General features: G+C 53.0%; 1 protein-coding gene across 1 annotated transcript in view; it reads left to right on the forward strand.

The window, feature by feature from the left end:
* LOC102487641 (ATP-binding cassette sub-family A member 17-like) overlaps positions 1-11480 on the forward strand; it is a 105360-nt gene that overhangs the window by 68134 nt on the left and 25746 nt on the right. The window contains 5 exon segments of the mRNA XM_027771011.1: positions 2416-2578; positions 6232-6538; positions 8929-9202; positions 9279-9483; positions 10988-11221. Of these exon segments, the coding sequence (XP_027626812.1) occupies positions 2416-2578; positions 6232-6538; positions 8929-9202; positions 9279-9483; positions 10988-11221 (1183 nt within the window).

Genomic DNA, 11480 nt, shown 5'->3' on the forward strand with positions numbered 1-11480 from the left:
GGCCACAATGCGCTGGGCTGTTTAGCTGAGCCGGTCCCAGGAATGGACGTAGAGCCAGGGTCCAGCTCCTGGTGTAGCAGTGATGCATTGCTTTGAAGCTGGGTCGGGGGCCGACAGGTGGCATAGTGGTCATGTTGCTGGACTCCCACGTGGCCCACCGCAGTTAGAGTTCCCGGCCCAGTGGCTTGAAAATCACACCATACCTGTGCATGCATGGCCAGGATTCCAGGAAGAGATTGCAGCGTGGCCATCTCCTTGGGGCGTGATTTCTCACTTTCCTTCTCACTGCCTCTGTCTGTCTCTCTGGCTGGTGAGTGAATGTACCCTAAGGCAAAAACCTCTAAAAAAAAAAAAAGAAACTGAATCCCCTGTGACAACCCACTCAACCCCCTGGCCAGGTCAGCCTGAAACGCAGCGGGACCCTGTGTGTGCGGGAGTTCCGATGCACAGGAGAGCTGGAGGGAGAGCTCCTGGTGCCCAACCTTGTGGACGGTGCTCACGTCTTCCTCACTCGCTCTCTCGCGCTCTCTATCCTGGGGCGAAATAGATAATTAAACTAAAAAAATGTCTGTAATGTCAAATCTATTCAGGGTCATACAAATATAGCCCTCGGGCCAGATTCCTCGGACTCTAGCTCCAGCCTAGAATCTCAGAGCTGCTGTGTGTTAGTGTTTAGTTTTGCACGTAAAGTAGGTATTGCGTGATAGAGCGTTGCTTGTTAATTTGCACACGGTATCTTTTAAAGGAAGTAACAAAATCTTCACACTAGTGTTGCCTCGGTCCTTTGAAAGTCACTGGTTAGCTGACTCAGCACTGAGTGCTTATTCGAGCTCTTACTCAGCAGTACATAGCCAGTGCACACTGCTACCTGCAGTACCGGGCTCTCACGAGTCCCCGGGGTACGCACGCAGCTGACGGCAGTCTGCCCCAGCCCCAGTGCCTGAGAGACACGCCATCGGTGCACGCGTGCCCCACACCCCAAGGGAGAGATGAAGGAGAAGGGATTGCTGTGTGAGGGCCCCTCAGCAAGGGGTGCTTCCTCACGTTCCTCATCTCTCCCTGTCGCTCTCTGCTGAGTGAAGGTGCCCTCTGACAAATTAAAAAAAAAAATGCCAGGCATATATGCATGTGTGTCTAAAAACTCAACACTGGGGGGACCAGCAGTTAGTGTAATGGCTATGTCGCTGGACTCCCACGTAGTCGACCGCGGTTCCAAAAAAAAAAAACATACTCAACACTGGGGATGTTCTCTTTGTAGGATGAGCACATGTAGGCTCTAGCAGTTTAAAAAGAGAGAGAGAGGGGCCAACAGGTGGCGTGGTGGTTAAGGGTTTTGACCCCCACATGGCCTACTGTGGTTCGAGTCCTAAACCTGGTGGCTTGCTTTCTGACTTTTCCTTTCTGTCTCATTCTGTCCTCCTCAAGTCAAATTAAAATAAATAAATTAATTTAATTTAATTAAGTAATTCTTTTAAAAGAGAGAGAAGAAAATACATATTATTTTAAAACTATGAATGGGAGACTAACAGGTGGTGTGGCAGTTAAGTGTACTAGATTCCCTGGGACCAGCAGTTAGCGTAATGGCTATGTCGCTGGATTCCCGTAGTGAACCGGGGTTTGCGTCCCGGATCTGGTGGCTTAAAACTCATGCCGGGCGCATGTATGTGCGTGCCCAAGATCCCAAGAGGAGAACAGAGGAGAAGGGATTGCGACATGGGGTGATTTCTCGCTTTCTGTCTCTCTGTCTCTCTCTGTCTGGCGAGCGCACTCGCCCTATAGCAAAAACCTCTCAAAAAAAAAAAAAATAAAAAATAAATAAATAAGCAACCTTGAGATTCATTGTCTAAACTCTGTATCATTACACTAATGGCTCATGAGCGTTCAGCAAAGTGACAAAACCCATTTTGAGCATGACATAAGGCTATATAAAACTAAAAATTTTTTGTATATTTGAAAAAATAGTGAAGAGACAAATAACAAACTGGCAAAATATCTTACAACAAACCGCAGTTTGAGTCCTGGACCCAGTGGCTTAAACTCATGCTGGGTGTATGTGCGTGCGAGCCCAAGATCCCGAGAGGAGAATGGAGAAGAAGGGATTGCGGCATGGCCTTCCCCCCGGGGGGTGATTTCTCGCTTTCTGTCTCTCTGTCTCTCTCTCTGTCTTTCTGGCAAGTGCACGCACCCTATGGCAAAAACTTCTCAAAAAATAAAAAATAAAAGAACTATGAATGGATTTCAAATATTTTTGTGCCAAAATAAACATATTCATTGTTTTCCATGAACTTCTGGGAGCTGCTTATATGACTTCTGTTTCCCTCCTTACTCCTGTCCTAACTTCTTATTTTTTAAATTCAAACAAAATGGAATGTGTTTGATTCTGAGAGCTCACACCTGTGTTTTGGTTTGGTTTAGGGTTTGTATGCTGGCGGATGCCACCATAACTGTCCCCACCCTCAGGCATGCCTCTATCCGGTCCCGGCCGGTGATTAGTTCAATTCCTGTTGAAAGAATTAGACAGTTTCATTCGAGGATCTTCTCGATACGGACTGGCCTTCCCATCAAACCAAACACTGGGGTAAGAAATGTTTTCCAAATACATGCAAGAAAGATGCTTTTAGTTTAATTCTTAGAATCATGCTATCATTTATCAAAAAGTATACATCAGTCTTTTACAGAAGTTTAAGAAAAAGTGTGCAAATTTTAGGTGTCAAAGATGTGCTCGAGGCATCAGCAGATGGTGCAATGGCTGTGTCACTGGGCTCCCACGTAGTTGACTGCAGTTCGAGTCCCGGACCCAGTGGCCTGAAACATGCTGGGTACTTGTGTTTACATGCTCAAAATCCCGAGAGGAGAATGGAGGAGAAGGGACTGTGGCATGGCCATCCCCCTGGGGGTTGATTCCTCGCTTTCTGTCTCTCCGGCGAGCAGCCGTGCCCTATGGCAGAAATCCCTCTCTTAGACAGACAGGACGAGATGTGTGCTCGGGCCGGCCTGTGACGTAGTGGCAAAGACAGCCAGATCCCACGTGGCCTGCCACAGCCTGACCAGCCACTGCTACGTCAGAAACATGCCAGGCACGCACGTGTGAGGACTCAGCACCCCGAGGGGCTGGGGAAACGGAAGAGAAGGGGTTGTGGTGTGGCCACGTCCCAGCGGGTGGTGCTTTCTCTTTATTTCTCCCTCCCTATCTCTCTGGTAAGTACACATACACTCTGGTAATTAGAAAAAAAGAGAGGAAGACTTGTCGCCGCCGTCTCAGCGATATTGCAGTCTCTGTGTACTCAGAGGCAGGCGGTGGCTCAGCAGCACAGTGCCACACTGCGAGGCTGACCACATGGGTCCTGGCTTCACACCCAGGGAGCTCCCTCAGCCCGCCGGGTTGCCAAGAGCGTGCGCGGCTGTGGTCTGGAGCTGACTAGGTGTTGTGAGTGTGTGCGCGTGTGTGTGAGTGTGAGTCACAGTGTCAGAGCCCTTTGGCAGTGTGTGTGTGTGAGTGTGTGTGAGTCACAGTGTCAGAACACTTCAGCGGTGTGTGTGTGTGTCACAGTGTCAGAACCCTTTGGCGGTGTTGTGAGTGTGTGTGAGTGTGTGAGTGTGTGTGTGTGTCACAGTGTCAGAACCCTTTGGCGGTGTTGTGAGTGTGTGTGAGTGTGTGAGTGTGTGTGTGTGTCACAGTGTCAGAACCCTTTGGCGGTGTTGTGAGTGTGTGTGAGTGTGTGAGTGTGTGTGTGTGTCACAGTGTCAGAAGCCTTTGGTGGCGTTGTGAGTGTGTGTGTGCGTGTGTGTGTGCGTCACAGTGTCAGAAGCCTTTGGCGGTGTTGTGGGTGTGTGTGAGTGTGCGTGTGCGTGTGTGTCACAGTGTCAGAAGCCTTCGGCGGCGTTGTGGGTGTGTGTGAGTGTGCGTGTGCGTCACAGTGTCAGAAGCCTTCGGCAGTGTTGTGGGTGTGTGTGAGTGTGCGTGTGTGTGTGCGTCACAGTGTCAGAAGCCTTCGGCGGTGCTGTCGCTCTCCCCACCCCCTTTCTCAAGGAATAAGTCATTAAAAAATCAAAAAGGCGGTGGCGGCAAGAGGGCGGAGTTTTGGATGGGAATTAACCCAATGGAAGAAGGTGCTGCAGGTGGCATGGTGGTCGAGGTGCTGGACTCCCACATGGCCAACCGCAGTTTGAGTCCCAGACCTGGTGGCTTGACAGTCACCCTGGGAGTGTGCCCCGAATCCCAGTAGGGTGAAGGAGAAGGACGTGCACGGCCAGCCCAGTGGGTCACTCCCCACTCTCTCCCTCTGGCAGCACGCACACCCTATGGCAAAACACCTAAGAAAGAGAGAAAGAAAGAGAGAGAGAGAGAGAGAAAGAGAGAGAGAGAGAGAGAGAGAGAGAGAGAGAGAGAGAGAGAGAGAGAGAGAGAGAGAGAGAGAGAGAGAGAGAGAGAGAGAGAGAGAGAGAGAGAGAGAGAGAGAGAGAGAGAGAGAGAGAGAGAGAGAGAGAGAGAGAGAGAGAGAGAGAGAGAGAGAGAGAGAAAGAGAGAGAGAAAGAGAGAGAGAGAGGCAGTAAAGACTGGCCATTCCTCTTACCAAGAAGGAATGAAAGAGTGAACGCACTAAATGCACCGGCCAAGAGCTCTCTTCCTTCACTGTGAGCCGGCTCGCAGTGGGGGAGGCCCTCCATGCTGACAGGCCGTCATTGTGCCACCTCGGATTAATTTTAGGTATCACCAAAGTGTATGGACAGTCCGTAATGTCCTTCTCATATGAAGTACTAGTATCAAACACTCACGTGCGTATGTAAAGTGCTCTTGGTTTAGAATCCACAGGTTATTAGTGTATAAGCCAAGACTGACTTTCACGGGTTAGTGAAGAGCTTAATTTATTTGTTTCATAATTTCAGATTGTGTGTGTTTTTTTAAAAATAATTATTCTATTTAACTTTGTTTATTTTAATTTTACCAGAGAGGGAGAAAGAGAAAGAGAAAGTGAGAAAGCAAGCCACCAGGTCTGGAACTTGAACCACGGTTAACCAAATGGGAATCCAGCGCCCTTAACCACCATGCCACCTGCCAGCCCCAATAATCTCAGATGATGTGTTAAAGGTGAAAGTGTCGGGACCAGCAGTTAGTGCAATGGCTATGTCGCTGGACTCCCACGTAGTCGACCGCAGTTTGACTTCTGGACCCTGTGGCTTAAACTCACGCCGGGCATGTGTATGTATGTGCCCAAGACCCTAAGAGGAGAATGGAGGAGAAGGGATTGCGGCATGGCCATCCCCCCGGGGGTGATTTCTTGCTTTCTATCTCTGTCTCTCTCTGTCTTTCTGCTGAGCGCACGTGCCCTATAGCAAAAACCTCTCCAATCAACCAATCAATCAAATAGTTGTACCAAAACCCCAATGCTGGCATTTTCCCCACACCCTTGTCAACTTTAAATTTTTACCAATCTTGCAAGTGAAAAATATGATATTGTGTTTATATTTGAGGTTTGTGTAGGCTTCTCTTCTAGACTCGCTAACTATGCCTGCTTTTCTACCATTACAAACCTGTCAAACCCTGGGATCAGCAGATGGTGTAATGGTTTTGTCACTGGACTCACACTTAGATGACTGCGTTTCAAGTCTCAGACCTGGCAACTTATAAAACTCAAGCCAGCTGTGTGTGGGTGCATGCCCAAAATCCCAAGAGGAGAACAGAAAAGGGATTGCAGTGTGGCCATCCCCCCTGGGGGGTAATTTCTGTCTCTGAGAGTGCATGTGCCCTAACAAAAACTTCTCTACAAAAATAAAATAAACCTATCAAATCCTAAGTGCAAAGACTTCTAATTTTTTGGAGAGGTTTTTGCCAGAGGGCACATGTGCTCGCCAGAAAGACAGAGACAGAGAGACAGAAAGTGAGAAATCACCCCTCAGGGAGGATGGCCATGCCACAATCCCTTCTCCTCCATTCTCCTCTTGGGATCTTGGGATCTTGGGCACGCACATGCACACGCACCTGGCATGAGTTTAAGCCACCAGGTCCGGGACTTGAACTGCAGTCAACTACATGGGAGTCCAGCGACATAGCCATTACGCCAACTGCTGGTCCCCTAAGTGCAAAAAATGTTAACTTGAAGCAAATTTCGAGCATAATTGAAAGGTTAGTTAGACAGTGGGGACGCGAGCCAAGGCCTCCCGCGTGCCTGCGGCTGCTCTCCGCGGTCATGCTCACGCCGTCTCCCTTCCTTTCTTCTGTTTTAACTTCAGTTCCATCTCCTCTGCCAACAATTCTATGCCATGTTCCTGAAAAAGGTGACTTATTCTCGCCGCAACTGGCTGCTGATGCTCTCGATACAGATCCTGGTGCCGCTGCTGATCATTGTGCTTAGCCTCATGTTCTTCAGCTTCAGAGCCAGGAGCATGGAGAGCGTCCCCCTGGAGCTGACTCTGACAGCGTATGGCCAGACTGTCGTTCCATTCTTTATGTCCCAGAATTCCAGGCTGGGCCCTCGGCTTGCGGAGCGCTTTGCTAGCATGCTTCTAGCCGAGGGCCACACCCCTCTGGAGGTCTCAGGTGAGAACCGGGCATGGGAGAGCAGGCGGGGCAGGGGGGGGGGGAGCTTCGCAGCCGGACCGTGGGGTGTGCTTTGATAGACAGTGTGGCCAGAAGGCTGAGAAAACACCGCCAAGTGCCACATGACAGGGAAGGGAGCCATCCCGGCGACGAGGCCAAGTGTGTATCTTTCTAGGGTCTAAGTATGGCCCAAAAGAGCTTGATGAGTTAGCCATGTGTTTAAATGTGTTTAGGAGAGACTTAACACCTCTTTCAGGGAAGATGGATATATCGGGCCAGATAAGTGTGGCCAGAAGGCTGAGAAAACACCGCCAAGTGCCACATGACAGGGAAGGGAGCCATCCCGGCGACGAGGCCAAGTGTGTATCTTTCTAGGGTCTAAGTATGGCCCAAAAGAGCTTGATGAGTTAGCCATGTGTTTAAATGTGTTTAGGAGAGACTTAACACCTCTTTCAGGGAAGATGGATATATCGGGCCAGATATAAAGAAAACTAAGCAAATGAAAAAGCAAACTTCAGGGGGAAAGGGTGTACAAAAAAGAAACATTTAATACCCTACTTGGTTAAAGTGTACATAACGTTTACTTAGTCATAATAGTGTCAAAACTGACTCTTGATTTACCGAAATTATGATTTAACTCTAGTGGAAGGAATGAAAGAATAAAAGCACTGAAGGTACTGGTCGGAATGTTCTGGAGGGGAAGCCCCGAGGGACTGGAGAGCAGACTCCTTGCTCCCATAATAAGACGTCAGCAGATGTCAGGAAACGCTAGCTGCGAGGGGCTGCCTCCAGGGAGAAGCCCAGGGCTGGGGGGCTGGACACTGCCACTTCTTGCCATAAGCCTGTGTAACTATTTGATTTTTAAATTATATTCAAGGGCCAGGGCCAGCAGGTGGTATTGTGGTTAAGGAGGCTGGACTCCCACACAGCTGACTGCAGTTTGAGTCCTGGACCTGGTGGCTTGCTTTCTCACTTTCTCTCTCTCTCTTTCTCTCTCCCTCACTCTGTCCCTTTCTGACACTTTAAAATAGATAAAGTTAAATTTTAAAAATAATAATTCTTTTAAAAAGGTATACTCAAGGGCCAGTAAGTGGCATAGTAGTTAAGACGTTGGACCTCCACGTACATGACCACGGTTCGAGTCCTGGACCCGGTGGCTTGACCCTCACACCCAGGCATGTGTGCGTGCATGCCCAAAGTCCCAAGTGGAGGCGAATGGAGAAGAGATTGCGGTGTGGCCACCCCGCCGGGGGGGGTGGGGTGTTTTCCCACTTTTGTCTCTCTGGTGAGTGTACACACCCTGTAGCAAAATATCAAATATACATATATATTAATGTACTATTTTGATTAAATAAAAATGTAAAGTAATTTTTAAAGAATTATTTAATTAATTAATTATCTTTAATTTGCTACAGGGCACATGCACCTACCAGAGAAAGACAGAGAGGGGGAGTGAGAAAGCCGCCAGGTCCAGGGCTTGAACCTCAGCCAGCCGCATACGAGTCCAGCGCCTCAACCACAACACCACCTGCTGGCTCCAGTAACTGTCCTGAACAACAGGAAGGTCAGATGCGGAACAGTGTAAGGAGTGCCCAGCTCCTGCTGCCCTCCTTCTCTGAGCCTGGCCTCCTCACAGGCCGGATGCAGAGGACTGGCCTGGCCTCCCGCTGTTGCTGACGGAGCTTTGTGAGCAGCACCTCCACGCCGGCACCCAGGGCACTGTTACTCTTGTCGTCGCGATTTAGGGTCCCTTCCAGCACAGAGGTCCCAGAATTCTGGGTGGGAGGACGGAGATGGACAGAAATCCCACCAGTGCTCAAGGCTTTTCTAGTCTAGAGGCCTGTGAGTCAGTGACAGTTACAGCACGGGGGCGGTGACTGTGACTGCAGCATGGTGGCTCAGCTGTCCACGTCAGAGTAGGCTGCAAAGGAAGAGCCTGAGGCATGGGAAGGAATGGACTGATGAAGGGGAAGGTGGCCCAGAGGACATTCCAGACAGGAGCATTGTACTCTTGGGTGTGCCGGGTTTCCAGATGCGAGGCCGACAGCGTGGGCAGGAAGTGGGCTGCGTCCATCAGGGGGGGTTCAGCTCCACTGTGAGGGCAGAGGAGGGCCACTGCGAGCTGACCGGCGGGTGCATCTGTCCTTTCCAAGTGGCAGGCAGGCGGGAAGGAGCTTTGCCGGGGCTCACCTAGTCTGTGCAGGTGAATCGGCAGGACGTGGAGACGGGCAGGAGTGCAGGGCAAGCACGCAGGAGGAGGCCTGCTTGCGGATGTGGGCGGGGTACTTGGGAAGAGCAGTGGCCGGGGAGGCCATGTGTGTCCTCACTGTCCCACGGGCCTGGGGGACTCTCAGCAATTCCTACTGCCTGGGATGTCCTGTTACGCCCAGGCTCCATCGAGGAGTTCCTACTGAAGACGGCGGAAGAGAGCCCTGAGGAGTTCAGCAAGCTCTACGTGGTGGCGGCCTCCTTCGAAGACGTGGGGAACCGCACGGTGGTGACGGCGCTGTTCAACAACCAGGCGTACCACTCCCCCGCCCTGGCGCTTTCTCTGGTGGACAATTTTCTCTTCAAGCTGCTTTCGGGTGACAGGGCTTCCATCAGCACGTCCAACCACCCGCAGCCCCAGTCAGTCAAGGAGACCTCGGAGAACATCCTGTACCAGTGCGTGCCTGCCCTCCGCCCGCTGGGCGCCCGTCTGCCTGTCCACTCGCCGTGCTTCATGTCCTGTCTTTCCCAGGGGCCCTAAAGGACATTACCTCGTGATCAACCTGCTTTTCGGAATAGCGTTCCTGTCCAGCTCCTTCTCCGTCTTGGCCGTCAGGGAGAGGCGCAGCAAGGCCAAGCACGTCCAGTTCATCAGCGGCATGACCGTGGCCACGTACTGGTTCTCCGCCCTGCTGTGGGACCTCATCTCCTTCTTCATCTTCACGCTGCTGCTGCTGGTGAGCTTTGGGTGGTGCTGGGCCCCCCGCTGTGCAGAACCAGAACCACCAGGAAGGGCGGCAGCTGAGCCCCAGGCGGGGAGCCCAGAGTCCGGAAGCCCCCTCATGGGCAGTAAGGACAATGCAGCTCCTGGCCTTGTCAGGAGCTGGCGACCAGCGTGTGGTTCCCGTGGGGCACTGCAGAGCTGCTGCTGCTCCAGGACAAATGGGCGCGTCACCTGCTGCACAAACTGCCAGTCACTGATGGCAGGAGCAAACCTCAAATCTGCCTTCCTGACCCCAGGAGGGTGGGGTCTTTCGTAGAGCAATGGCGACAAAGGCAAGAAAAAAGGGGGCAGGTGATGTCACGCCACACTCACGCGGCGGGGCTGGGGCCCAGGAGGGGCCAGCCTCGGGCCGATCTGTGCTAGTGGGTGAAGTTGCTTGCAGCCTGGGGCCGGCAGAGGCTAGGCTATGGGGTAGCGTTTTCCAGCCCTGGGCTGACTGGTGCTGGGATCCAGGGCACCTCCGGATCGCCCGGAAACAAGTCCTGTTCTGTCTTTTCTGTGCACAGAGATTTGTACTTCCTGCGGCCAAGGCCGGCCGAGGGTCACTGGGCGCTCCTGTGTGCGGGCTTGCCGCAGTAGGCCTGCAGGAGTTAGGACTGGGGGCTTCCCCCTGGGCAGTGTGGCCAGCCCTAGTGAGAGGCAGCCTGGGGCCTGTGGGGCCGGAAGTAAGTCTCGGGCACCGAGGGGAGGGACTGCGCTCTGAAGTAGTTGGCTGTGGCCCAGTCGGACAGTTTAAGGCCCCTGGTTATTCTATGTGGGACAGATCGCTAGTGGCCTGTTTTGCTCCTTCTGCCTGTGTGTATTTTTTTAAGAATTATTTAACTTTATTTAAATTTGACCAGAGGGACAAAGCAAGAGAGGAAAAGTGGAAGAAAAGGGAAGGGGAAGGACTGGCACCGCACTCGGCACCCTTGTGCACCAGGCCCCCGGCCCTCTGCGCAGCCGCCCTGCCCATGGCACTGCTGACTTCCCGGCTCCTTGAGAGCAGAGCTGAGGGCTGGCTGGCCTCTGCACCGGGGACTGGAAGAGGGGGCTGCCGTGAGCGTTGCGGACCCCTTGGGGCTTCTGGAGGACACTTGCGTGCGCCAGCAGAGGACAGAGAGGGCGAGCCCTTCCCGTGAAGGGACGGTCAGGCTGCCGGCCCCCCTCCACTTCTCCTTTGGGGCCCAGCAGCCAACACCTTTCGCTCGTTCGTTTTAGGTTTCTGCCAGAGGCTGCAAGCACTTGCTAGAGAGGGACAGAGAGGGGGAAGCTGAGACATGGCTCCCCCAGCCCCCAGGAGAGATGGCCACGCCACAGTCCCTTCTCCTCCAGTCTCCTCTCGGAGTCTGGGGTGCTTTTCAAGCCACTGGGTCACCGGTCAGCCGTGGGGGCGCCCGGTGCATTAGCCCCCACGCCACCTGCTGTTCCTGTCTCCTGGTGAGCTCTCAGTGATGTCCCCTGCCCTCTCTCCTGAGGCGGTGTTTGCCTACCACGAGGAGGAAGCTTTCTCACAGCGCGAGAACGCCCTGGCCGTCACCCTGTTGCTCTCGCTCTACGGCTCCGCCATCGCGCCCTTCACCTACCTGGCCAGCTTCTTCTTCGACAGCGCGGGCAGCGCCTGCGTGAAGCTCGTCGTGCTGCTCACCTTCCTGAGCATCGGCCCCTTCATCCTCGTCTCGGTCACGAGCGAGCAGGGTGAGGACTGGCACGCCCCCACACCACAGAAAGCTCTCGTGTCTCCTCCAGCGGTCACAGCAGCTGTGGTCTAAAGAGACCCACATCTTCGGGAGAGTGGCAAGCACCCCGGCTGCGCTGCCCCGTGGGTCCCTGCTCAGCAATGAGCAGGGACAGGCAGCAGAGGGACATGGAGGCACTGGGTCGGGCAACAGCGTGGGCGCTCTGGGCTGGCCCGATGGCGCAGCAGGCGTGCCTGTGCACACGGAGCCCGAGCCACGTGGCCAGCCCCGG

The sequence above is a fragment of the Tupaia chinensis genome, unplaced genomic scaffold, assembly GCF_000334495.1.
Source record: "Tupaia chinensis unplaced genomic scaffold, TupChi_1.0 Scaffold000178_1, whole genome shotgun sequence".
Classification (NCBI taxonomy): domain Eukaryota; kingdom Metazoa; phylum Chordata; class Mammalia; order Scandentia; family Tupaiidae; genus Tupaia; species Tupaia belangeri.